This window comes from Mustela lutreola, chromosome 4 (genome assembly GCF_030435805.1).
Source record: "Mustela lutreola isolate mMusLut2 chromosome 4, mMusLut2.pri, whole genome shotgun sequence".
In the NCBI taxonomy this organism is placed as follows: Eukaryota; Metazoa; Chordata; class Mammalia; order Carnivora; family Mustelidae; genus Mustela; species Mustela lutreola.
This window is the reverse complement of record NC_081293.1, coordinates 161151581-161179412: the sequence shown is the minus strand read 5'-3', so window position 1 is coordinate 161179412 and position 27832 is coordinate 161151581. Positions and strand designations below refer to the sequence as shown.

The following is a 27832-nucleotide window of genomic DNA, read 5'->3' as shown; positions in this document are numbered from 1 at the left end:
TCTTTATCTGTGAAAGTATAATAAAATCTATGGCTATTTTGGAGTCTCTATTCAAAGAAAGAATTTGAGAGCCTGTAACTCATGGCAATTCATAATTTAAATTGCAGGATATCAGATTTAACCTCAAATAGGAAGGCAATCGCTATCAGTGGTATCCTAAATCCATAGAGCAAACAGTCTGGGTAAACTTCAACAGAAATTCCATTCTGAAGGTGATCTCAAGAGATAACCTTTGTGACTGTTGTATTGTCGGTCACAGCTCCAATAAAATAAGCAAACACTCGCTTACATCACTGGAATCTGGTAGGATATGGGTGACTTGTGTGTTCTCTCAGTAAATGAAGCAGGGTTATTGTGTGAGTATAGACTTCCATTTTTCTCACCAACTGAAAGAACATCTAACTTAACTATTTTAAATATTCTCCTACATCAATTATAAACTATTAGAATAAACATTTGCTTCCTCCTGCCATTCATAAAAGCACATTTGAGACAAATTTTATATATGATTATATTGTATTTGATTCAGAAAGAGACTTAAGAGTATTAGACACAACCAATTAAATTGAGTGATTTGATTTTGTACTGAATCATGTGGTTGGCTATTTAAGTTAAGTTTAATTTACTTTAAGTTAATTTAAGTTAATTTAAACTTTAATTTAATTTAAGTTTCTTAATTTCAAAGAAATTAAGAAAATGGAAATACCGGATTTTTAAAATTTGTAAATGTGATATTTTGAATTAAAATGGCACCCAAACAATTTTTCAAAATGAGTCTATTTAACATACATCATTGAAACCTCTTTCATTTTAAAGATTAACAAAATCTCTTACATGCAGAAATTGGCATTTTGTACATTTCTATATACCCAGGGAATGCTTGTAATTGATCTTTGCAAGGCTAGTAAAAATCCTAAAAAAAGACCTAAGACATATGATTATATTTAGTATAATTTTAGTGTTCAATGCATTTTAATTTCAAAATCACTAAACAAACCATCATCTACATAGCAATGTACCTATTAGCCAACTGAGACCAGTTTTATCTGAAACATTACCATAGGTCTTTCCATATACGGGAGGTCAACAATATTGAATACTGAGTAAATACTGAATACTGAATACTAAATAAACAAATAAATACTGAATACTGAATGAATACTGAATATTAAATACTTTTGTTTTTAGACAATTGAATACATTTTAATGTTAGTTATTAATTTGGTATTTTAGTAGCCAGAAAATCAAATAAGTGTCTACAGAATCTTAAAGAACTGTAACGTGAAAAAAATATAGAAAAAAAGCCCTAGTACCAAACATGCATGAAAACAAGAAGACTGTCAAAAAAAGCTTAAAAGAACTATGAGAATAAAGAAAAAGATTTCCACCTGTAAGAATCTAAAGAAAGAATAACGTATATCACGTCCTTAATTATTTTTAAAATTACCAAGAACACATAAGAGTGGTTAGTGAAATGAATACATTGAGCCAAAACTTCAGGATTGATTTTTTTAAGCTCATTAGTTTCAAGCAAAGAAAATATAGCAACCTTTTCCTGGAACATATAGCCCAGTAGTTCTCGCTCTTTTACATCATAATTTATCTAAAACAAACAAAATAAAAGACAAAAAGAAAAAAAGACCCAAGATCACTCAATTTGTTAAACTAGCTGTATTACTAAATTAAAAGTTATATACATTTTTAAAATTAGCATGTTAAGATAAAACACATTTATGCGTTAACAATAATCAAAATTTAAAGGTAGTCTGTTTTTTCCCTATTAACTAAAAGACAAATGTTTCATAGAAATTTAAAGGTAGATTGTTTTAATCTAACCTTATATTCTCTACTGGGAAAACAAGATCCCAGAGAAATGAAGTGATTTGCTCAATGTTTAAAAGGAAATTACTAGCAGGATCAGTACTAGAAACCAGACCTCCAAATTTTTATACTTCCTCACCTCCATATTCTGACTAGGAAAATCTCTTAAAATATTTAACAATATCCCTGTATTATACCACAGAAATCAGTCCAAGGACCAAAATTTGCTACCAGGTCTCTCACTCTTTGAATGGTTTCATTGGCTATTAAAAGTTTAGTCAGGGGCGCCTGGGTGGCTCAGTGGGTTAAAACCTCTGCCTTCGGCTCAGGTCATGATCGCAGGGTCCTGGGATCGAGCCCCACGTCGGCGGGCTCTCTGCTCAGCAGGGATCCTCTCCTCTCTCTCTCTCTCTCTCTCTACCTGCCTCTCTGCCTACTTGAGATCTCAGTCTGTCAAATAAATAAATAAAAATCTTAAAAAAAAAACAGTTTAGTCATATCACATTATGGTGAAAAAGCACTCAATAGGGACAAACACTGAACTTTGAAGCTTTTAATTTGGAGAGGAAAGTATGGGAAAGAAGTCCCTTTGATTTATGAGTACTCTCTAAGAAACTAACCTATCCTTCCCTGTATTATCAAAACTAAATCTATTAAGTACTATTCATTTCAAAATATCAGTTCAAATGGGCAAGTTACCATGTTTAAAACTGTAAGCTTAACATCTACATGCAAGAAGTAATACTCTCGTAGTCAGAAGTAACATTTAGAATAAATCAGTATACACTGTATACAAAGCAGTATACACTGCTTTGAAGATTTAACTATTAAATAGAGAGAAGAAAGAAATACTTCCAACATCAAAAATGTAGGGACACCCACGCCTAGTTAAAATTTACAATTCTAAGAACATACATTCTCACCCAAAGATTTCAAATACTTGAAAGCCCTGGGGCATTTCCATTGACCTAATTTTTCTAAAAGCAAATAAACACATAAATTTGGAGTACCTTGTCCAGAGCAAATTTAGTGTTTCCTACTGAAGACAATGACAGCGTATAAGATCCAACCAAGGCAAAGTTGCTGGTGCGCACAGCATTGAGACCTCCTGGACTGGCCATGACTGGAGAGAAAGGAAAGGAAGTTTAGTTCAGAGTGACTTTTGTGAGTGTAAATAACAATTCTTCACCACAGCCCAACAGAAAGAAATTAGGTTGTCACAGAGAAAACTGCCTCATTCTCCTCCATCTCTAAAGAGTGAGAGAAAACAATTTTCCTAAAAGAGATGGGAAAAAAACCTTCATTGCTCTGGTCTAGGATGACGTAATTAACAGCAGAGACTGAATCTACAAAGTTCTTCTCAGTTACCTTCTTATGCCAAGAAGAAGAGACCAGAAGCCCAAAGGAAGTGAGTGAAACCAGCTCCATTCTAATCCCCTCCAAAAAACTCGGGCCTAAAGCCACTCTAGAGAATGCCTTTCCTGGCTTCCTGGCACCTTCTATTGTGAACTAGAAGGATGCTTCTCTGACATGATATAATGCGAATCATGATGAGCAAAGTTAAAAGAAGTAAAGTTCACAGTGTGGAAAACACAAAACCAATCTACACAATGACAGAAGTTGGGGTGAAGAACGGAGCCAGCAGCTGCAGCTGTAGCCAGGGGACTGGGTATCACACAGCTACTGCCTCCTAGATGGAGCCTGAATGACGTGAGGCCGGGCGACAGCTGAGAGCCTGCCATTCTGCCCGGTAATCTCATATATTACTAAAAACCATACAGAAAATATTACTCAAAGGAGACTAAGGTGAACACTCATCAAGATGCCCATATGTATAAAGCACGTGCACCACTGCTTAACTCAATTCCTTATTCCAGTGTTTGAAACAGTTCAAGATTCACTCACCTGAAGAATGAAGGCTGCTTTTCTAAAAGAAAAAAAAAAAATCGGAATAAAGAAGTATAAGTTACTTCCTTTATTCAATACAAAGATTTAAGTATTAAACATTAAACTCCTTAACACTGCAAAGGCTACACTTCAGAAAACAGTATTTTTCCCCTTCTTAAGTATTAGATTTTCTCCCCAGTAGTATATTTTAAAGATTTCTACAGTGCTAAGGGATTAGAAATGGCTAACCAATTTACAATCCTGTGTGTAAGATGCAGATTTCTCAATGGAGCTAAATTTTTTAAGAATTTACTTACTGTGGTTATAGATGTGAGAAGTCGTTTTGGAGTAATCGCCTAGAAGAAAAGATTAACAGTGTCTTTCCCAGTGTCTTTCCTGCTAAACATTATGAGTCAGAGCTTAAAACTAACCAACCTTGAGATACTCTCACATAGAAAATAATCCTGAAATATGAATACATTATTCTTGAGTCCTCCATTAAAGGCTTTCCCTATATTGTCATTCCTGCTTTTATTAGAACTAAAATAAAATTTTGCTAGATGATGACTTAGGAAAAGCACAACTCAGAGCCAAGACTGGGAAAGCTAGAAACTGACATGCAGACACTACTGTTTCTGCCTGCATGTCAGTCCCAAGTGCTGGTTAACCAAGAACATGGCAGGCAAGAGTGCAGAAGAAAGGCCTGAGACACATTTCAGCACGCTATCAAAGCTGGTTGTCAAGTAAGTGTAGAGCAATTAAAACTGATACAGCTATTGTTTCTGATAATAATACTTCTACCATGTTTTTCATTCTCACCTTAGACTTATATGCCTTTTTCTTCTTATCAGGGCCTGAGAGATCTTTCTTTTGTACCTACAAACAAACCCAAAGCATAATTAGTTTAAGAGTTAATATCTCTAAGGAGAACATAATATTGGTTATTTGGGAAAGCTTTCACTACTTACCAAGCTATAAACTTCAATATTTATTTCAAAGTCATTGGACACATCTTGTCTGGAAAAATAAATCATTAAATAAAACAGTAAGGAAAACATTGACTTAATGCCATTAAAAATGATGCCCCCTAATAGTGTTGCAATATTTTGGGATTAAAGGAATTCACAGTGTTTATAACTACAGGCAGTTTTATAAACCATCAAAGAATATAAAAATTAGTAAGAGCAGTCTATTTTTCCTATAATACAAGCCAAATCTTTTCTTTGGTATTTTACAACTCAAGATCTTTAATAAGTACTTTTTTTCTAATTGGATTTTGATTCTGAATTTTCATAATAAATTTACAAATTTACTAAATACATCTTTTCAGTGAGCTGGAATATTAAGTACGTTTACGATTTAAAACATATATACATAAAAATTAAGGTCCACATTTTATATACATATTTATTTATATATATTTATATAATATATAATGTGGACCTTAATTATTTTTATGGTACATATGTAATATGTATTTATATTTTATGTATTTACCAAATCATTAAGTACCTATAGTCACATGCAAGAAATGTGCTACTCATTGGACAGAAATACCAGAAACATATAAAAGATTTAAATCAACAAACTGAAACGGAGTCATTTGTCCATAGAAGAATGTAGATACCACATTTCAAAGACTATACATTCCATCTGTATTCTCTATTAAAAGAAAAATGTGTTTAAACCATCAGAAGCCTAATTTACTTACAGAGTAAATGTAGTAGTGAATGTCAGAGCATCACCATTAAGAGAATTTGAAGTACATGCTAATGGTGTGGCTACCATATTTTCAGGTCCTGCTTTTAGTATAATTAAGAAATAGTAATTTGCTGCATCTGCAAAAAGTAATCACATTATGTAATAAGCACAAGCAAAGTCAGATTTGACTAATCAGCATTTCAGAAAACCAAAGGAAAAAGTAAAACTGCGACCGATTTATGTAATTTACCTAAAAATTACTAAAATCAACTTTCCAGATACAAAAAGCTAAGTAAGATACATAAGCAGACAGTCATAATCATCATCAATAGGCCTCATCAAGGTGTCTTCCTATAATTTATATGAACTGAAATGACATCACTCCATATCCCTCAGTTTCTGCTGACTTCAAATTTTACCTATTGATTCCTAATTCTTTAGCTGACGATATATTGTTCAACAATATAGGCCTCAATATGTTCCTTAAAATATTATATTTCTGTGAAAGTTCCTTGGAGATAAATTCTAATAAAAACATAAGAGTGTTTCTTCACCATGTTAGTAAATACCCACGTTTCAAGGTACGTATTATATTACCAAGATTTCTTCCAGACCACACCAAAATCAGACAACAGCAACAATCAGAACCTATGTTACCTTGTTCCTAAAGAAAGCTCCATTCTTTATTTTCCTTGTAGCTTAAATTCACTTCTTACCCATGTCTAGCCCTCTCTCTCCTCAAACAGAATGGCCCATGCAAATGAAAACATAAAAGAATCTTAAAAGAACTACACCAAAATTTAATGAAACTTTGATTTTTATTAAGTGTGGTATAATTACCCTGCCCTCTTTTCAGATTCTGGTGCCATATTCTCCTTTGCCCACTTTGCTATGATTTATCATAGCACACACATTTAGGAAAGTTTACTTATTCAATCTAGAGTGACAAAGGCAATAATAATTTCAATAGAACCATCTTCACTGTGGTGGTCATCTTCACCTCTACAACTAATAATTTTTGACAGAGATAGATCACAAGTAGGCAGAGAGGCAGGCAGAGAGAGAGGAGGGGAAGCAGGCTCCCGCTGAGCAGAGAGCCCGATGCGAGGCTCGATCCCAGGACCCTGAGATCATGACCCGAGCCGAAGGCAGAGGCTTTAACCCACTGAGCCACCCAGGCACCCCGGGTTGAATTTTAAACAGAATAAAGTAGATTCTCTTCAATGTCCCATTACTTTCCACAATAAAACTAAATAATGAAAGTTGAAATGATGTGCTGTATCAAGACATCTCATCTTGGGAAAATACTTTATGTTCAAAACTATGTTTAGGGCACCTGCGTGGCTCAGTTGGTTAAGTGTCTGCTTTGGGTTGAGGTCATGATCCCAGAGTCCAAGGATCCATCCTGCATCAGCCTCCCTGCTCAGCAGGAGTCTGCTTCTCTCTCTGCCCCTCCCCCATCACTTGGTCCTCTCTCTCTCTACCAAATAAATAAAATCTTAAAAAACAACAACAACAAAACACCTATGTGTAACTCACCTCCTTTCAGTTAGAACCCTGTTACCGTGTAGATCAGCAACCCCATATACGCAATTTTCTCTTGGTTATTTTTATGAATATATCTTCATTAAAGGAACTAAAGCCCAAGATAACAAGCTGTGCATCTTTTTGCATGCTCTACTTGCTCCCATTTGCATAATTCCTATCCAGGTAAGGCCCATAATTTAACCTAGGACCCAGAAGTGATGCAAATAAAAATCACCATACCTGGTTTCTGAACCGTACCACAGACGAAATCTGCTTTTAGAGGCAAGCGGATTTCTGACAAAGTAACTGATCCTTTGGATGGGACAAATTCACTTGGGGCAATGGGACCAGCTTTATTCTTCTTCTGAGGCCCTTCATTCTTCAATTTATTCAACTCATCAATCAAAAGGGCTCTCTTCTCAGCTATGTAAAAATATGCAATATCACAAATATGAAAACTGTAACTGTTTGTACATGAGACCAACTCAAGAAAATGTACTTAAGATCAAAGACAAGATCAGTGCTTCTTTATAAAACAGGTGGTAGTAGTTGGGTAAAACCTTGACTGCTCATCTTTTTATAATGTCTTTATAACTTAATGCTTGAACTTTTTGCCAGTTTTTTCGTATGGTATAATCTCTGTGCACTAACATGCCCTAGCATTCTTCAACACACATACACAACTAAACTCACGCACTTTTTTTTTTTAGCTCCATGAAGATAGTTAGGTGCTAAGACAGAGTGTATGTATACGAATACACACACACACACACAGACACAAACACACACACATATGTTCATATATTCATTTTTGGCATACTCTTCACAACTGCATATCTTCAAATGCATTCCAATTCTTTCACCTTTTGTGCAAACTCCATTTTATGTGCAGAGCATTCACAAGTGTCATAAGAAACACACAAAAACACAGATCAACCGAAATAGAAAAAAGCCCCTTCTTTAAAATAGAGATTTCTAACTATCCTAGACAAAAGAGTCTTGTTTCTAGTGTAGCACACGTACTTGCAATGAGGAGAAGTCTTTCCGCTTCAGCTTCTTCTAGTGACCCTTTTCCATGATCTTCGTCAACACAACAGTTAAGGGCCTGGCTAGCTTGATAGATGACTGTCTGCTGCAAATTTATTTCATTATTGAGTTCCTAGGGAAACCAGCAAAAGGAAGAAAAAACTCACATTTTTAATTGCCATTTTCACTTTATTGAAACTTCAGTTCTAACTAAGCCTGTTGGATAATTTCTGAAATATCCAGAGAGTAAAGTCAAAATGTTATTATCTCACCATTCAAGTGTCTACATTATGCACCAAAAATATTCAACACGCTGTAATAATTACACTATAAACAGTCTTTCTCATGAAGACTTTCCACTCATACTTATTAAAATTATAATTGGGAGTACATTCAACAAAGTATAAAGATTTAGACATTATTTGATTCATTTTATTTAAATTATATATATTTATACTTTTAAAAATGCCTTCCTTAGCATACAAGAACATCTAAGAGCAAAAAAATTTCACACTTCACTATCATCCAACTTAGAGTTGGACTTTAAGGATATATGACAAACGTTTAAATATTTCAGAAATATCAAACAATATCAAACAAGCAACATTTCCAACAGAGAAGTCCTTCCTTTCTCAAGTTACACTGAACTCAAGAGCAATTTACTGAGCTCTAGTGTATCAGACAATGCCCTAGTCACTCAGGATATACAGATGAGTAAGGCTGAGCCCTTGTCCTTAAGGAGTATACAGTCTTGTACAGAAAAACATTCCAAAGCTCCTTTCCACAGAAGTACATACCTGCATTTTCTGTTTGATATTAACTTGACCAGGAAAGCCATTCTTTTTCTCATCTAACTTGGAAGTAACGTCTTCCTTCCGAACAATCACCTGCTTTATTGAAGGACGTTCTGTTTCTTTGAATCTTTGAGATCTATATGCATCAATGCTTCAGGAAATAAGGTATACTCTATTAGAAATCCAGCAACACACTGAGCACTCTCTTTTACTGAACAGGTGGAATGCAAAATGCCATTTGGTAAAAGAGAGGCTGAAAAAAGTCATTCCAAAGTTTTATAGGTGAATTATTAATAACATTATAATACAATTTGCTATATCTAACCATGACCCTTAGTGACTGAATCCCTTCTGAAACGTTCTTACCTATAAAGAAGATCACGATCTTCAGAACCAATGCTATCACCTGACTCAGCTCGAGGGACACGGGTTCTCTGGAATTTTCCCGGCTTTGGACTTTCATCACTTACACTGCTGTCTTTCAATTCCAATCTCGGTGAGGAAACCAAACTCTGCAGTGAAACACATGAGGTATTAGTAGGTTTTATGGATGACATGGATTCTAAATGATAATTCTGAGGAAATGAAGAAATTCTCTATTATTAGAAAATAAACATCCAATAAGCCAACTGATGCATCATAAAACTAAGCCCAACTAAAATAAGTTCCTAAATAGTAAATGAATAAAAGTTCAAAGATAGCTAAAACCGGGGTGCCTGGGTGGTTCAGTGGGTTAAGCCTCTGCCTTCAGCTCAGGTCATGATCTCAGGGTCCTGGGATCGAGCCCCGAATCAGGCTCTCTGCTCAGAAGGGAGCTTGCTTCCCCCCCTTCTCTCTCTGCCTGCCTCTCTGCCTACTTGTGTTCTCTCTCTCTCTCTCTCTGTGTCAAATAAATAAATAAAATTTTTTTTTAAAAAAAGATAGCTAAAACCTACATCTGCAAGTGTCTTAAAAAATATTTCTAATTGCATCAACTCGCCAAGCTGCAGTTATTCAATTTATGGTGATAGCTAATAATTGTAGTTGGCTGTCCATAAATGTTAGTTCTCTGTCTGGTGCTAAATACTAATATACTAATGATATAATATTCACATCAGCCTGAACTAGTTTTAACCTCCTTTAACAGGTGAGGGAACTGTGGTAAAGAGGTTGAATAACCTGGGCCAGAAACAGCCAATGGCAGAGCCCAGACATCTGGCCTTTTAAACCATGTCATGCTGTGGATTTTATCTAAGGTCACAGGAAATCACCAAAGCATTTTAAGCTCTCTTTTAAGAGAACTGACATCAGAGTTCCAGAATTCCCCTGGCTACAGAGGGCCAAATCCCCATGTACCAACTAAAACAAAAGGGGATCCCATTCTAACAGTTTGTATCCCAGGCCTGTTAACATTCCGTCTTTCCTTACCTCTGGACTTACCACACCAACTGTCTGTGCTAATGGAGCGAGTAAAGACATGGAGGAGATATTCAGTGCATCTTCCTGTTCTTCATGGTCCATCTCCTCTTCGCTCTTTTCCATATCTAGCTCACCTTCCACCAGGACATCACTGAAGATGTCATTAATCACTTTTGAACTATTGATATCATCATCATCATCCACACTCATCTCAGTTTCACGTACCACTTCTGAAAAAGATTGCAGTAGGTAGATTCTGTGACTCAGATCTTTAAGAATTAAAAGGACAGCAGAGCAGATCTCACGTTCATGCGCTTACTAAATATACAGTAAAGCAATAAAGGTTGAAACTGTCGAAAGTTGAGTCAGTGCTTCGGGTTTAAGAAAAAATATTAAGGAAGAATGCAAATGGCAAGGTAACAGCCAAAGGCTTCAGACTCACGAAAAATGTTCTTTCAAGTCACTCTTTTTCTATTGTTGGGGAGTTCCCTTTCACATGGCAGTGAATAATAGGGAAATAGTAACATCACCTAAGGCAGGGGTCCCAAATAGTCTTCAAGAGTCACTTATTCCTCTAAGAGTGTGGAAGAACAACACATTTCCTTTCCCTGTGAAAGTGAGTGATAGCCTTAATCAGATTTTCACAGGGGTCTATGACCTAAAGATAACTGTTAAAAGTGCTATCTCTTTGTGCAAGCTAGAGTATTTCCTAGTTAAAAGAGAAAGACAGATTTACAAAATCAGAAGATATTTTGAAATACAAGATACTATATATTTGAATATGTGCTTCTACCAATATATTAATAGGAAATAAAGCATAAAAAACCAACCAGTCTGCTGCTCGACCTTTGACTCTGATGTTACTTTTAAAGACTTATCCTCTTCTAAAAACAATGTGATTTTCAAAGGGCTAGACTTCGTCATTTCACATTCAGTGAAACCTAAAAAAATTGTAAGAAAAATCATGTTAGTTTATGTTAAGAACCTAGAATTTTTCAGTTAAAGAATCTTATGTATTCTTTTTTCGGATTATAAAACTATGCATTTCAAATCTAGAGATGTATGCAGAATCCCCCCAAACAACTGTCCTCTCTTCACATTCCCATTTATCTCTTCCTCCCCAAAGAGAAAGGCAATGTCAATATTACAAGGTTACTGCTTGTTCTTCCAGTTTTGCCCCTATGTATGCAAATATGAACATCCTTTTGTTTTATCAGAAAGTAATCATACTATGCATTCTGTTCTGCATTTTGTTTTTCATTTTAAAAAAAAAGTGTCAATAAGAACACTTCAGAGATTAGCAATATAAGAAAACTACCTCAACATAATAAAGGCCACAGAGGAAAAGCCCATAGCTAACATGATACTCAGTAGTGAAAGACTCATAGTTTTTCCTCTAAGATCAGGAACAAGGCAAGCTTGGCCACTCTTACCTCTTCTATTCAGTGCAGCTTTGGAAGTCCTAGTAAGAGCAATAGGCAAGAAGAAGAAATAAAAAGCATCCAGATTGGGGCACCTGGGTGGCTCAGTAGGTTAAAGCCTCTGCCTAAGGTTCAGGTCATGATCCCAGGGTCCTGGGATCAAGCCCCACATCCGGCTCTCTGCTCGGCAGGGAGCCTGCTTCCCCCCCTCACTCTGCCTGCCTCTCTGCCTACTTGTGATCACTCTCTGTCAAATAAATAAATAAAATCTTTAAAAAAAAAAAAGCATCCAGATTTGAAAAGAATTAAAATTACTTCTGTTCATAGAATAAAATACTTAGGGGAAAAAAAAAAGTGAAATACTTAGGAATAAACCAAACCAAGGAGGTGATAGATTTATATGCCAAAAGCTACAAAACGTTGCTGAAAGACATTAAATAAGACACAGATAGCTGGAAAGACATCCCATGTTCATGGATTGGAAGACCTAACATTGTCAAGATGTCAGTACTACCCAAGGCAATCTACTGAGTCAATGCATTCTTATCAATAACATTTTTTGAAGAAACAGAAAAGTCTATCCTAAAATTCATATGGAGCTTCAAGGGACCTTGAACATCCAAAATAATTTTGTAAAAGAACAAAATTAGAAGACTGACATTTCCAGATTTCAGAACATATTACAAGGCTACAGTAATCAACACATTTGGCACAAAAACAGATCCATAGACCAATGGAATAGAAAGAATAGACAGCCACGAAACAAAACCTTACATATTTAGTCAAATGATCTTTGACAAGGCTGCCAAGATGATTTGGCGGGGAAGGAAAGTCTCTTCAACAAATGATGTTGGGAAAACTGGATATTCACATGCAAAAAATGAAGTTGGACCCTTATCTGACACCATATACAAAAATTAACTCACAATCGATTAAAGACCCAAATAGAAGACTCAAAACTATTAAGGTCCTATAAGAAAACATGGAAGGAAAGCTTCATGACAATGGATTTGGCAATTTCTTGGGAGCGACATCAAAAGCACAGGCCACAAAAGTACAAACAGACAAATGGGGCAATATCAAGCTTAAAAACTTTTTTTTTTTTTTAAAGATTTTATTTATTTACTTGACAGAGAGAGATCACAAGCAGGCAGAGAGGCAGGCAGAGAGAGAGAGAGGGAAGCAGGCTCCCTGCCGAGCAGAGAGCCCGATGCGGGACTCGATTCCAGGACCCTGAGATCATGACCTGAGCCGAAGGCAGCGGCCCAACCCACTGAGCCACCCAGGTGCCCCAAGCTTAAAAACTTTTGTGCATCAAAGCATATATTCAACAGAGTTGCAAAGAAAACCTACAGAATGGAGGACAATATTATAAATTATATATGTGATAAGAGGTTAATGTTTGGTTAATATAAAGAACTCCTAAAACTCAACAACAAAAATAAAATATCCTGATTAGAAAATGGGCAAAGGACTTGAACAGACATTTCTCCAAAGATGATATAGAAACAGCCAACAGGGGCGCCTGGGTGGCTCAGTGGGTTAAGCCGCTGCCTTCGGCTCAGGTCATGATCTCAGGGTCCTGGGATCGAGTCCCACATCAGGCTCTCTGCTCAGCAGGGAGCCTGCTTCCCGCTCTCGCTCTCTCTCTCTCTCTCTCTCTCTCTCTGCCAGTCTCTCTACCTACCTGTGATCTCTCTCTGTCAAATAAATAAATAAATAAATCTTTAAAAAAAAAATAAATAAAAATAAATGTTAGAAACAGCCAACAAATATATGAAAAGATGCTCAACACCACTAATTGTAAAGGAAATGGAAATCAAAATCACAATGAGCTATCACCTCACACCCCTAAGGATGGCTACTATCAAAAAACCAGAAAGTAACAAGTGTTGACAAGGATGTGGAAAAACTAGAACCCTTGTGCTGTGTTGATGAGATAGTAAAATGGTATGAGTGCTACAGAAAATAGTATAATGGTTCCTTCAAAATACTTAAAATAGATCCACTGTATGATATAGCAACTCTACTACTGAGTCTATGCCAAGAATTAAAAGCAGGGTCTCAAAGAGACATTTGCATACCTATGTCCCTAGCAGCACTACTCACAATAACCAAGAGATGGAAGCAACCAAAAAGTCCACTGATAGACAGTGGTTAAACAAAATGTATATATACATGATGGAGTATTATTCAGCCTTAAAAAGGAAGGAATTCCAGTCACATGCTAGGACATGGATAAACCTTAAGGACACTATGGTAAATTAAATAAGCTAGTTATGGGGTGCCTGGGTGGCACAGTCAGTTAAGCGTCCAAGTCTTGATTTCAGCTCAGGTTGTGATCTCAGGGTCATGAGATAGAGCGGCGTGTAGGGCTCCATGCTCAGTGCAGAGTCTGCTAAAGTTTCTCCCTCTCTCTCCAGCCCTCCCCACTGCACTCTAGGTCTCTCTCTCTAAAATAAATAAATCTTTTTTTTTTTTTTAAGCTAGTTACAGAAAGATAATACTATATGATTATACTTATATGAGGTTTATAAGGTGGTCAAATTCATAGAAACAGAAAGCAGAATGGTAGTTACCAGGGGCTGAGGAGAGGAGGAAATGGGGAATTGTTGCTTGATTTATATAGTTTCAGTTCTAATGATGAATAAATTCTGGAGCTCTGTTCCACAACGATGTGAATGTACTTAACACTACTGAACCGTGAACTTAAAAACTGTTAAGATGGTAAATTTTAGTAATGTGTTTTTTACCATAAATTTAAAAAACAAAAAAATGTTTAAGTGTCTATGATATGTTAAATGTCATTCCATACAAAGCTCACTTATTGTTTTAAGCAGCTACATAATATGTGGGGACATGGATTTAGCACCATTTATTTAAACAGTTTTCTGCTGATGGACATTGAGGTCATTTACACTTTATTACGATTACAAACAGTGCTGCCATTCATCTCTTTGAATAATCATCTTTGCGCGGTAGTTTTAAGAATTCAACTTACAGAAACACTTATAAAGAAAATAAACTAAAGAGCATGCACACTCCATAATTCAACAGATCTTACTGAATCTTTCTCAGGGAAAAAAAAAAAAAAAGAGTTGTACAGTGATTTATCCTCCCATGAAGAGCATGAACTCTGAGTCTGAAAGGAGAACTAAGGAAGAAGCATATTGCACAGCTAGAAAGAATGAGTAGCAATAAAAATATTAATCTATCTTTTTACATTAAAGCAGTATTTCTGCTTTCCGATGCAATTTCCAAAACTATAGTAGATGGAAAGCTTCATTGTAAGTGGAGCAGAAGTAAAAAATGCTGACCTGTAGGTTCTGTGTTGGAAGGTTTTCCCGGTGTCTGATTTTCTGTCACCTTTTCTGTTACTGGAACCGATGGGGTGTTTGACACAACTGGATGTTTTTTGAGGGGGGTGTTCTGACAGTGAATTTCCTAAAAAAGCAAATGAAGATGTCATTTCTCAACACTACAGATTTTTTTCTTTCTGCATGTTATCAGGTGAAACAAACACGAGTCATAATTCTATATAAACTTCCTCAAAACAAAATAATGTATGTGAAATGTTTAGAACACAAGAAATGCAATGTTTAGAACACAAGAAACCGTTGATGCTGGCTCAGTATTCTCTGTAATTCCCAGGATGTACTTAAAGAGACTAGGAGGCAAGAAGGAAAATTTGTATTGGAGTAGTTTTAGATAAACTGATTAAAGTGCAAGCCACACGCAGAAAAAAGCAATTCCCCTAGGCCACTTATCTCATCCCAAACCTATAAAATCTACTGACAGTTCCTACATCAAGATTCCCCTTAACATTTACTCAGTGGGTAAAAGGCAAAGAAAATAAGAACAAAAACAGAATGTGGAAGGAAAAAAAGGAAAGAAAAAGAAAAAAAAAAATCACTCATCTGAGTCTTTCTTAATCATTGACAAGGCTGTGGGAGACAAACATTCATTGTTTTTGAATCATGGGTTTTATGATTAAAGCAATAGAAGAAATAATCAAACAAGAGTAAGAAGAACAGCAACTAATGCTTAATAGAGCCTAATATGCACCAGTCACCTTTCTAAGCACTTGACATTATTGCCTCCCCAATCCTCCCAATAACCCTGCAAGTTAGGTACTATTACTTCATTCTAAAGAAGAAAAGATAGAGACACAGGAGTTAAATGACTTGGCCGATAACTGGGAGGGCCAATTTATAAACCCACATATTCTCATTCCATAACTAGTTCCAGACTATTTTGGCTCTTAAGATAGAAGGAGCTGTTGATGCATGTACACAAAGTAAACTACCGAATGTTGCGCTGCAGGCCTGACTGTGCCGGGAAGGCACAACTCCCCTACCATCTTCTGGGATACACACCCTGACAACATAAGGGACAGCCCCTCCCAGCTCCCTAATGGTAATTCCACGCTCTTAGTAATTAATTCTCCTCCTGCTCCCGCCATCCCTGCTTCTGCAGTCCCAGACCTGCCATCCTCTGGGTGGTTTGCATAGCCACAGGTACCTTCTCGCCAGCATCCTGGCCCCTAGCTGCATAAATGCTTCCATTTCAGAGACCCCCACCACCATTCCAGTTCAGCCGTGCCCTGGAGTCAGCCTCTTCCCCCAAACCCTCCAATCTCTCTTACTCAGGAATTCCCACCAGATCCTACTCTTTGGCCTCATGGGGACTTCTGGCCATTTGATGCTTTTCTTCCTGTTACTCTCACCTATTTTCTTACACCTCCATCCTGGTTAGAGCCTTCAGTTCAACCGCAATCTCACCAATACCTTCAACTCCCTCACCTCAACTATACTTCCATTCCTCATGTCTAGCAAACTCCATCCCTGGAACAATCACCTTCTCCATGTTTATATCCAGGTTCTTTGGACAGACCTAGAGTACTAGGACTGTATGCTCTCATACCCCCACTTGAGTCTCCACACTACTCTTCTGTCCTTCTCTTTCTGGGTCAGTTCTCCCTCCTGTCCTCCAGAGTATCACATCTGTCACCTTCCCTTCCCTAAGGATGAACAAAACAGAGGTAACCAGATAGAAATTCTACCAGTTTTCTGTCATCACAGTTCTAAAATCACTTGCCCCCAAACACCGCTTTCCTTCTTCCTTCTTCCCACAGCCGGAACCTGTCTTAATCCTTTCCCTTCGTGGTGCTCCGGAGTTCATCCAGTCCAGTCTTACCTCCTGAAAGGTTTACCCGACCCTATCAATTAGCATCACTTATTCCTCTATCATAAACCTCTTTTTTTTTTAAGATGTTATTTACTGATTTACATGTGCGAGTAGGGAGGGACAGAGGGAGAGGGAGAATCCCAAGCAGGCTCCATCCTGAGCATGGAGCCTGACGTGGGGCTGGATCCCATGACTCCAAGGTGACAATCTGAGCTAAAATCGAGTGAAATGCTTCACTGACTGAGCCACCCAGGCACACTATAAACCTTATTTTTGACATTAAAACGGACTTAAGTCTCTTCAGAAAGAACAAAACAAACACGACACGACCACAAACACAAACTGTGCTTCCCTTCCTCATCCCCTTCCGGCCATCACCTCCTTTCTCCCTTCCCTTTTAGAATTATACGTCTGAGGACTGCCTCCACCCTCTGGCCCTGCTCCTCACCCACCACCATCTGCATTCTCCCCTCACCACTTCAGCCAAACTGCTCTTGCCAAGAAACAAGCTCTTTCTTCCAAAACCCAGTGGTCTCGGCCCAGTCCACATTTGACAACAGATACTTGCTATCAACCATCCCTTCTTTCTGAAAGGTCCTTTCTGCAAAGAGTATCTCCATGCTGAATACCTACTTCACTAGGAGTAGGTCAGACTTCAAAGCCCTCTCTTTGACTCTAGCAACACCACACTCAATCACTTTTTCCTCCCACCTCTTTGCTCCCTCTGTGGGTACCATGGATGAGTTCTGAGTGAGCCAGACCCCTAAACTCTGTTACTGTGTTCAGAATGTTCTTTATATGCAAATGTGCAGCCATCCAGGGAGGAATTCCGCAAGTGTAGCAGGAATTATTTAACACAAGAGTTTCAGAACTGTTGTCCCATATTTCCAGGGATGAAGCAGAAAAGCCATGATATGATACACTGGCAACCAAGTGAAGAAGGTGCTTCAAACAGAAGACAGTAATCAACAATGCCAAATGCTGCTAGTAAGTCAAGTTAAATGCCTAAAAATTGATTACCGAAGAGCCCCAGTGAATTTGATGAGGAAGTAGTGGTGACAGCCTGAGTGGAGAGATCCAGAGAGAAGGGAGGAAAAAATGTACACAGCAAGACATAACTCTTTTGGAAGAGCGAATGAAAAGGAGGTAAAGAAAGAGAAGGGAATAGGGGGTCCAGAGAGTAGTTTTTATTTTAAGATGAAAGACAACAGCTTGCTGTATGCCGATAGGAAGGATTAGCTCATTCATTCCTTCCTTCAAGGACAAATTTATGGAGCTCGTCCTGTGAGCCAAGCACTAAGAACACAGATAAAGACAGATAAGGCTCTAGTGGAAAGCAAAGGTGAAACAGTTACAAGAAGATAAACATTCCAGCTGAGATAAACAATAGGATGACAGGGTGAGAAAAGATGGCCCCTGAGGAAAAGGGCCTGGTAAGGGTTTCCAGGGGGGACTGAAGTTTGACCTACTCCTAATGAAGTAGGTGCTCACCATGGAGATACTCTTTGCAGAGAGAAATAGCAAGGCAAAGACAAAGAGATCTGAAAACATGGGTGCATTTGAGAAACTGCAGTCTGCATGACCGGACTGACACACACATGTGGAAGAGCAGTGAGAAGCCAGATTCTAGATGATTCTAGATGGCAAGCCAAGCACTATAGATGGTTTTCTGATGCTGGCTAGGGAGAGCTTTCTAAGGACTTTAAGCAAGGGAATACACAGATACCTGCCTTTTAAAAACATTTCTTACGGGGGCACTTGGGTGGCTCAGTGGGTTAAGCCTCTGCCTTCGGCTCAGGTCATGATCCCAGGGTCCTGGGATCGAGTCCCGCATCGGGCTCTCTGCTCAGCACAGAGCCTGCTTTCCCCTCTCTCTCTGCCTGCCTCTCTGCCTGCCTCTCTGCCTACTTGTGATCTGTCTGTCAAATAAATAAATAAAATCTTTAAAAAATATATATTTCTTACGGTGCCTAGGTATCTCAGCCATTGAGCATCTGCCTTTAGCTGGGGTTGTGATTCCAGGGTCTGGGGATTGAGCCCCACACCGGACTTCCTGCTTGGTGAGCCTACTTTTCCCTCTCCCTCTCCCCCTGCTGCTCCACTGCTTGAGCGAGCTCTCTCTCTCTCTCTCTCTCTCTGTGTCAAATAAATGAATAAAAAATCTTTAAAAAAATAAAATTGCTCTGACAGGAAAGTAGCCAGACTAAAATCAAGGTTTTCAATACAAAGCTCTGGAAGTGATAAGGAAACAGCAGAGGACACAGTGGATGTGTATGTGTTCAAGTGTGTGCTAGGGGAAGATGCAATAATAATAAGAAGGAGGCAAGGAAGAACTCCCAGACTGTTTTAGATGGTGAGGTAGAGAATGAAGCCCTAGGTGAAGACAGAGGCTACACGGAAAATATACTGGTGAGAAGTGCAAAGAACTCTACCAGCAAAACAGGCCTGGAGTTCTGGAGAGAGGAATACAACACAGCCAGGCACATTAGCATTTCGTGAGGACAAGGAAGAGATGTCCCAGAGCAAATAAGAAAACAGGGTTAGGTCAGAACCCTGGGAAACATGATTTGTTAAGCAAGAGACCTGATAAAAACAAAAATCAATTAAAGGTCTTTCTTAGAGAATACTGGTTAAATGTATTTTCCTATTTCAACTGGTACCACTTTAAATATAATTCTATTATTTTTAGCTTAAATGTATATCCTAATACAGTATTTTGTACATAGTAGGCATGTAAATGAAACACAAAGTAGTTTATAAGTAGGAACTTTGTTGAAAGCTGATTAATGAAATCTGACAGTAATCTACTATCATTAATGAAAAAAGTAGATTCTGAGAAACATTTTAGAACTAGCAACTAAGTAGAATACTAAATGAAATATGAAATCAATTGAAGATGAGAACTGAGAACATGTTTTAAAATTTTGATTCTAAGTAGGTCATCAGTGAATACTGATTGGGAGAGTAGCACAAGAGAAAAGCAGACTAGGTATGAACTTTGAAGGGGTTTATGAATGGAAAATGGCACAGTTAAAAGAAACAGGATAAAGAACTGTTTGACAATGCAGGACCACAAGTTAGATCCCGGCAATACTTCCATACCAAGTTCACTCCCATTTTTCTTGTTTACGCTACCTGTTTGGTTTCTAGTTGTTTGCTTCTTGAAGTTTCGCCTTTTTCTGCACTCCATAAATTGCCCTTGTCAAATCGGCCACGGAGACATGCTAGTTCTTTTTCACGTTCCTAAAACCACCAAAAGCTCTGTTTTATACAAGAGCCAATAGTATGTTTAAGAATAATATTCAGATACTACTAAACTTTGCTTGTCTTCAGGTTTGAGATTTAAAAAAAATCACAGTATGCATGGAACACAAGTCAATAATATTTCTAATTTGAAATAAGCGATACAAGGAACCAAGATGCTATTTATCTCTGTCAAAAAGACTGATATCGGAATTTACAATTTGCTTTCTAGGTTCTACGCCGAGAACATGTAATGAATAATGTTAAAAGCAGTATGCCAGACCTGCTTGAGCTGTTGTGCTAAATGAGTAGTAGATGAAGATGTATTTTGCTGGAATAATCTTTCCTGGATGGCCCTTGTATTTGGAGTGATAACGGGGGTTCTGTGGGGTGTACTCCGAGCGGGACTTTGTTTGCTGTGTTCTTGACAACGCTCCCCAAAGCGTTCCAGGAAAGGCTTAATTCCTGCTCCTCCTACAGAAAGCACACACATTTTGGAGGCTATTTATAATAAATAACAATTATAACTTGTATTGAAAAGGTTCTAAAATCCAGTATGGCTCTAAAATGCTTTGATTCTACTTAGATTACTCATTCGGGAAGTAAAAAGTATGAAAACAACTTTAAAACAGAAATTTACCATATTATCCTATCTAATTCCGTGTCTTAAAATTCATTTATTAGATTTAGTTCTTCAAAGAAAGAAGAGCAAGAATTTTTAAAAGGTAGAGTGAGAGGACAGTGAAAATTAGAAAACCCTTCAACTAAATAAGCAGAACCTAAATGACTGGAAATTGACTGTATGTATATTAACAGTATTCCCTATCACCAAAGGGTCCTCACCATGATAACCCAACTACTGCTGTTTCTATAGCCCTATTTTATCTTGGTTTTAGGAAGTACAATAGAAAATCTAGGAATTAAATCCTTTTTCTCTCTCAAAAGAAAAATTAGAGATTATTGACTTTATCAAGCGATATCTTGATTCTATAAAGTCTTAAAATAGTATTCATTTGAAATAGTATGAGGTACATTTGAAGTAGAACAAATGGGATAGAGACCATAGAGAAAGAGGTTTCTCTCTATCCGAAATCAGCATTTTCTCCACAGAAGGCCAGACAGTAAATATTTTGGGCTTTGCAAACCATGTGATCACTGATGTTAACTACTCAACTCTTCATTGAAGCATGAAAGCAGCCATAGACAGCGTGTAAATAAATGGGCATGGCTGTGTTGCAATAAAACGTTATTTGCAAAAAAGATAAGGCAGAATTTGACCTATAGGCATAGTTTAAAGACTCCATGTGTCACTTTATACCATATCTCAAACCAGAATGCCTTAAGAATACAAAGAAACATAAAAATTAAATATCTCTGAGGTCCCAGTAACATATACTGGGCATACCCAATAGCCAAAAATTTAAAAAAAAAAAAAAAAATCCTTCTTATCAATTCCATAAGTCTCTGAAAAATTGAGAGTAACTAGTCCTAGTCCATGTGGGGATGTTGCTAATTGTCCCCAGGTTACTTCTCACTTCAGCTCATCTGGAAACTGATTGCTGGTTTCCTGGAATAACTAATGGATATCCACTCTCATTTCTCTGTCTACTTCTCTTTGATGAGGAACTACAGTATCCAGAGAGATTATATTTTTAAGAAGTTAAAATTTTGAATTAAAAAGTCTTTTCAAAAGCAATTCTATTGAAAAAAGAATATAGTTCAAAATTAACTGTATTTCCATATATTTGAACCTTATTTTTTAGTCCTGTGTTTCTCAACCCATAGCATGTGAGGGTAGGGTAAGCCAGAAGGTGTAAGTCCCCACAAGATGAATACAGATTTCCAGGAGCATCATTTTACTACACGGGTTAATTTTGAACTTTCACATGTACATGCTCACACACAATATACACACATATAAATATAATTGGGAGTGGAGCCATTTACATACACATTCACTCTCCTTTGCTATTAGGGGTGCCTTCATATTAAAGTTTGCAAAGCATTGCTCTGCACTCTTGGTTACAAAAATGTTTCTTCATTATGCCCTTACAATGTGATTTTCAGGTGTATATGCTGTGTCCCCATCAAAAAGCATAGAAGAAAGTATCTACCATGGTCATTCTAGAAAAAAACCATGTTTAAACTGTTAACAAGCTACATACTTTGACCAGTAAATAGGCAAGTCCCCACTAATGAATATTCATTCAATAAATTAAGACTAAATTTGAAGAAGTCTCATTTTATACATTCATGTGCTTGCCATGCAGATCAACACTGTGCAGTTCACAACTAGATAATTAGAATGCTGAGAACAGACACCCTGAAAAGAGTCAGCACTAACTAGATTTTTTTAAAAAGATACATAACCTGATGTTGCTGCTTTGTCTTTAGATTGAGACTGCCGACAAGTTTCTCTATTTAATTCTTCTTTGGGCCGAAATGTCTGGGACACAGTTGACTTTTCAATTGGTTTCGATATCTCTGTTTTCAGGGGACTTACAGGAGTTTTCTGAAGTAGCTCAGGATTTTGTCCATTACAATTTTTAGCATCAGTAATGGCTGTAGTAGATTTCACTGGGGAAGAAGCAGCTTTCTGAAACATGATAACACTTCAGGTAAACTACAATATTCACAATATCGAAAGGTAGTCTTATAACAAAACGAGTCTATTTGCTTAGTAGCCTTTATGTAAACTTACGGAAAAAAAAATTCTCCTTAATAGATCGAACCAATTTGAAAGGTTTGATAAAAAGTCAACTTTGAAAATGCTATTATTAAAATTATAGCATGTATAATACACTGAGGAGTAATTTCATATAAGGGGTAGGGTCACTCCCTATTTTAAATAACAATTTCTTTCTGATTATCTTACTAGCACCTTTATAAATTTTAACTGTATGAGACCACACTGCATATTTTTGTATTTTAATTAAGTCAATATTAATTCAACGCAATCATATCATGTACTTCATGGCTAACTATAACATATTATTAAGTGCTATGTGCCAAGCACTTTGCTAAAGGTTTTATGCACATAATCTCATTTAAACCTCCCAATAACCCCTTCTTTCCCATTCTGCAGATGGGAAAACAAGGTTTTGCAAGATTAAGTAACTTGTCCAAAGCTACACTTTTAATAATGTGGCAGGGATTGAATGCAGGTCTATCTAATTCCAAAACCTGGCTCCACATTAAAAAACAATGCTCAGAAACATACTTTTTTTTTTTAAGATTATTTTTGAAAGTTGATGATGTAATTCATGTGCAAGGTAAAACTTTCAAACATTTCAAAAGGATATATGGTAACATTATCATAACCACCCTTAAAAATCCTGTTCTGCAATTTGCCTTTTGAAAGCAACTTGAGCTACTAGTTTATTACATGTCTTTTCAGAGAAATTCCATATCTTAGATTTATACGCATACATAAAACATTCTACAGGGAGAATAATGTTCAGTGCTCTCCCTGATGACTAAGAGGCGCCATCATTCCATTATTATATACCTTGGAATCATATGAAATTAATATAATTTACTTGTCAACAACTAATTTATCTTAGGCTAGGCTACCAAATTTAGGATTTTGACTTTCTATGCCACCAATTTCTAAAAATAGATACAAACACACTACATATATGTGATAAAATACTTTATATACATTATCACTCATAAGGAAAAAAAAATGATTTCCAAAGACCAATATTGCATTGCTTACCACAGAGCTGGAAATTGCAGCATTATTCAGAGATACACCCACAGCACTCGAGGATGGAGCTTTATTCAAAGAGGCCTCGCCATCCCTTTGGGAACAGCATGTAGCTTCCTGCTTAACACTGCTGCTATTGATCCTAGCAGATGCTCCACTTGCAGAGGAAAATTTGGATAAACAAGTGGTACCAGGCTGTTCTTGTGCACTGTGTTGCCTTGCAGATGAGTAATTTACATCATCTTCCCACGAGCAAATAGTTGCTGCAAGGTTGGCCAGACGGCCCCTTCTTCCAACTGGAGTTGCCGAGGCATCCAAGAGGGCTGGTTTGGGAGGGGAGGCAGCCTTTTCCTCTGATGGCATTGGGGAGATGACTGAGCTCTCAGGGATATCATCTGGAAATGTTTTCAGAAAAAGACTTAAAACCCGTGTTCAAGAGTTATGCATATGTGTAATACCAAGATCACTCCACTCAGAACTTTTAAAAAAGAGTTAGGAGGTTTAGGAACTAATAGAAAGCTCTTGATTGTATGAAACTACCAAGCTGCTTAAATTTGACAATATCTTTTCAAATCAGATGATACTTCATCCAAATTTGAAAAAAAACAGGCGAACTTCTTACACCTATTTTTTCTAAATCTTAATGGATTACAAATGCTCGAAGATACCGTGCACTTAGGTCATAATTTTAGAATTCATGATGTTACAACATCACACAATTTAAGATTACATATTCCACAGGCACGTTTTGTTTTAAAATGGATGAGACCAGTGCTGTACAATAGAACTTCCTGCAATGATGGACATGTTCTAGATCCATGCTATCCAGGACAGTAACCACTAGCCACGTGTGGCTCATAAGCCCTTGAAATGTGGCTAGGGCAACTAAGAAATGTTATTTCATTTCAATTAATTTAAATCTTTGGATAGCACAGGGTTAGACTAAAATGTTGCCCACAGTTACTTCTTGTGTATAGATAGATCTCGAATAGTAATACTTAACTTATGAAGACCTACAGGCATAAAGCACATATAGGGAAATCAAAATTCCACAGCACTTTCTACTCCACAAATTCAGTCAATGGAAGAGGTATCCTTCCTACTGTCCAAGCCTTATACTTCTGCCTGAATTCTCAATTCTACCCCTCTAAAACTTCTTTTCTTCTCTGCACATAAATATGCTCATCTGTATCTAGCTCTGTCTTATCTTCGAGCTAAAAGTAAACACCCTCCCACCAACATACACCCCTTTTTAGCTACTGTCCCTCTAGCCCTACACAATATTCTCTCGCTACTAGACACCCAAACTGGCCTCTGCCTCCCCGGCTGCCTTGAAGTTGCCTTCGCTGCTGGCACTAGATGCCACTACACATTGCAGGCCTTGTGTTTCCATTGGTGGCAGCATCCTCTACTAGTTCTGCTCTTGGGCCATATCCTCCATGGGGTCCTTCTACCTACCAACCACCTCCATTTGGCTATCCCCCGGCACCCCAAATAACGTATGTGATGCTGAAACTACCCCAAACATGTTCCTCCTCATCGTGGCCTCTTCCTCCTTCTCCCTTCTCCTCCACCACCACCCAGACATCTAGCCCAGAGATCCTCTTCCTAAATCTTACAGATCCCACCTCTCCTCTTCACTCCTGGCCTTCATCATTCCATACCAGGATTATAACATTAACCTTCTAACTGGTCTTCCTGCTCCCTCTGCTCGAGTCTCTGGCCTATTCAATCCCTTCTCAATTCTGATGCCAGAGTGATCTCTCTACAGCATTTTGTCTACTTAAGTTCTCCCTGTATCTCACCATCACCTCCTGGTTAAATTCCACAGGCTCTAAACCCTGCTGCTTTCTTCAAACTTATCTCTTGCTTTTCTACCAGAAAATATCTACTCTTTATGTACGTGCTCGGTTTACATACCTCTGTGCTTCTTAGGCATCCTATTACTTCTGCCTAGGAGACCTTCTCCATGGTCTGAAGCCAGTAGTCCCTCAGTGTCTTGCATCTGCCTTCCCTAGAAAAGCTTCCCTGGCCACCACCATCCCTGTGATACCCTTTTGCATACCTCTATCGCGTCCCTGAGAATCAGACCTGTCCTCTAAGCAGATGACAGCTTTACTGTCATATTTTAGGAATGGGCTTAAGAGACCTTTAGCTCTTCTAACTATTCTCTATCAGAAAAGAAGCTTCAGTTAAGTTATATATTAGTATAATCCCTCATTTAACTGGTTTATACCCACAGTTCTGGAGAGCATACACTAACTCATTCATCACAAACACTTTATTTTCAAGTTTCAGTACTTAAAATTAGACAGGTTATGATCCCTTAAGAGATTTACTTTAAAGGCTGAGGTAAGCATTTGTTAACATTTGTTTTCAAAATGTTCAAAGTCAGTGTGGCAATGCTTTCTGCCCTAGAATATTTATGGTCTTGGCTGATCTTCTCACCATGCATTATATCATTAAACCCTCTTTCTATTTCTCATAGAGATTTCTTGCCAAACAGAAAGGAAACATCCTTGTATTTAGGCACATTTACTGATTAGCCTCCCCAGGAATCGTAAAGAAGCACGGTTAGCCCTGCCCACTACCAAAATCACTAGGTGTTTAAGAGACAGCATGGGATATCTGCACCCTGATCTATACCCGAGAACATCAGGTGGGTCACAGCAGGCAAGGGTTGAGCCCTAGAATCCAACAACTGAGGTTGGAATTTTAGCTGCTGATTCTGGTAAGGAGTCTTAGCCTCTCAGAACCCAGTTTCCTAAAAAAAAAGAACACAGTTTCCTCTTCTATGACATGAACAAAAAAGTGGTATGTATGTCCTAAGATATTTATAAGAATTGAATGTTATACTATATTAGAACAAAAAATATTTAGAATGCCTAGCACTTTACACAGTAAGTATTGACTCTTGAAATTACCATCACTGCCAAAAGGATAATCTTAAAACACTTTGCTATCCGATACTTACCAAATTTCAGACCAAAGAATTGACATTTATGAAAGACTGCCTAAAATTTATGTTGTCCATCCATTTCTTCAGATCACTTGGTCTCAATTCTGGCTATGCACCAGAGTAAAACAGATTTTTTTTAAAAAAGACATAAGTACACCCCAGGGCTCCAGCATGCTCCTGAGATTACAATCCAATGGTCCAAATGTTTCTGTTACACAGGAGTCAGGCTGAGAGCCAAAGCTTGAGGAACACTTCCTTGGGTAAGGCCCAGCTGTCACTGTACAATGCTGGCTCTCTTCGGAACTGTGTTCACCAACTGAGCTTGGAGCCAGGCCATCTGCCTACCTTGAGTAACCTCACACACGAACTACCTTCTACAAAGTCATCTTTGAGGACCCAGGGAAGAAAGTTCTCTTAGGTCTTAGTTCCAGCCACGGTTCTGCTTTAATCTTATAAATAGTAGTGAAATAACTGATGGTGTATAACCTCCTTGCCTTGGCTGCTAGCAAGTTCATAACTCTGGCAAGTGAGGAGGACCTGAACGCCTGTATTTTACCCTCCCCTTCTTTGTTCTTCCTTCTCTTCACCCAAGAATTTCCTTATTTTTGTTTTGTAATATAGTTCTTTTTGTGAGTTATCTCAAGGCTTTTTTTGTAATGAGATAGGAGACAAAATTGATCATAGAACACATAACCCTGCTGATTTGCTCTTAGACTCTCCATCTGAATATGAGAACACAGAGGCAAGGATCAGGTCACTTCATGGGTTCCCAGCACCCTGACAAACATGTGTTGTAGGTGCTCAGTAAATGTTTACGTTTTCTCTCCCCTCTATTAAATAGCATTACATACCTTAACCACTCAAATTTATTTAATTAGTTAATCCGCGAAATAGGATTTCTTGCATACAGAGCTAAAGGTCAGCAATGCTAATAATGACGAGGGTATAGTTTGTTCTCTATTGTGTCTTATTGCAAATATAATTCTGTTATGAGACCAAGCTTCTGGGAGCTGCTCTAAGAACTTCAGCAGCATCTCCTTCAATGAGAACACAATCAACTGATAAATATCCCATTGATATACAAACTATTTGTAAGTGATGGATACTGAGGAGATAGATAAAACAGAAGCAGTGATCTTTCGTGTGTTAAGTGATACCT

At 37.6% G+C, this 27832-nt stretch overlaps 1 protein-coding gene across 3 annotated transcripts in view; it reads right to left on the bottom strand.

Annotated features, from left to right (window-relative positions):
* The window catches only part of ANLN (anillin, actin binding protein), a 48866-nt gene that overhangs the window by 11599 nt on the left and 9435 nt on the right, over positions 1-27832 (bottom strand). Inside the window, exons 4-21 of one of the 3 annotated variants that reach the window (XM_059171555.1) lie at positions 23724-24109; positions 22376-22601; positions 20289-20479; positions 19898-20005; positions 14893-15019; positions 10985-11095; positions 10164-10384; positions 9123-9268; positions 8760-8907; positions 7960-8095; positions 7177-7359; positions 5420-5546; positions 4677-4725; positions 4528-4584; positions 4026-4064; positions 3727-3748; positions 2832-2944; positions 1550-1603 (exon numbers count right to left, since the gene is read on the bottom strand). In XM_059171555.1, coding sequence (XP_059027538.1) covers positions 1550-1603; positions 2832-2944; positions 3727-3748; positions 4026-4064; positions 4528-4584; positions 4677-4725; positions 5420-5546; positions 7177-7359; positions 7960-8095; positions 8760-8907; positions 9123-9268; positions 10164-10384; positions 10985-11095; positions 14893-15019; positions 19898-20005; positions 20289-20479; positions 22376-22601; positions 23724-24109 — 2444 coding nt within the window. The remainder of the gene's footprint in view (positions 1-1549; positions 1604-2831; positions 2945-3726; positions 3749-4025; positions 4065-4527; positions 4585-4676; positions 4726-5419; positions 5547-7176; positions 7360-7959; positions 8096-8759; positions 8908-9122; positions 9269-10163; positions 10385-10984; positions 11096-14892; positions 15020-19897; positions 20006-20288; positions 20480-22375; positions 22602-23723; positions 24110-27832) is intronic. The other 2 variants (XM_059171556.1, XM_059171557.1) reach the window with 2 other exon arrangements.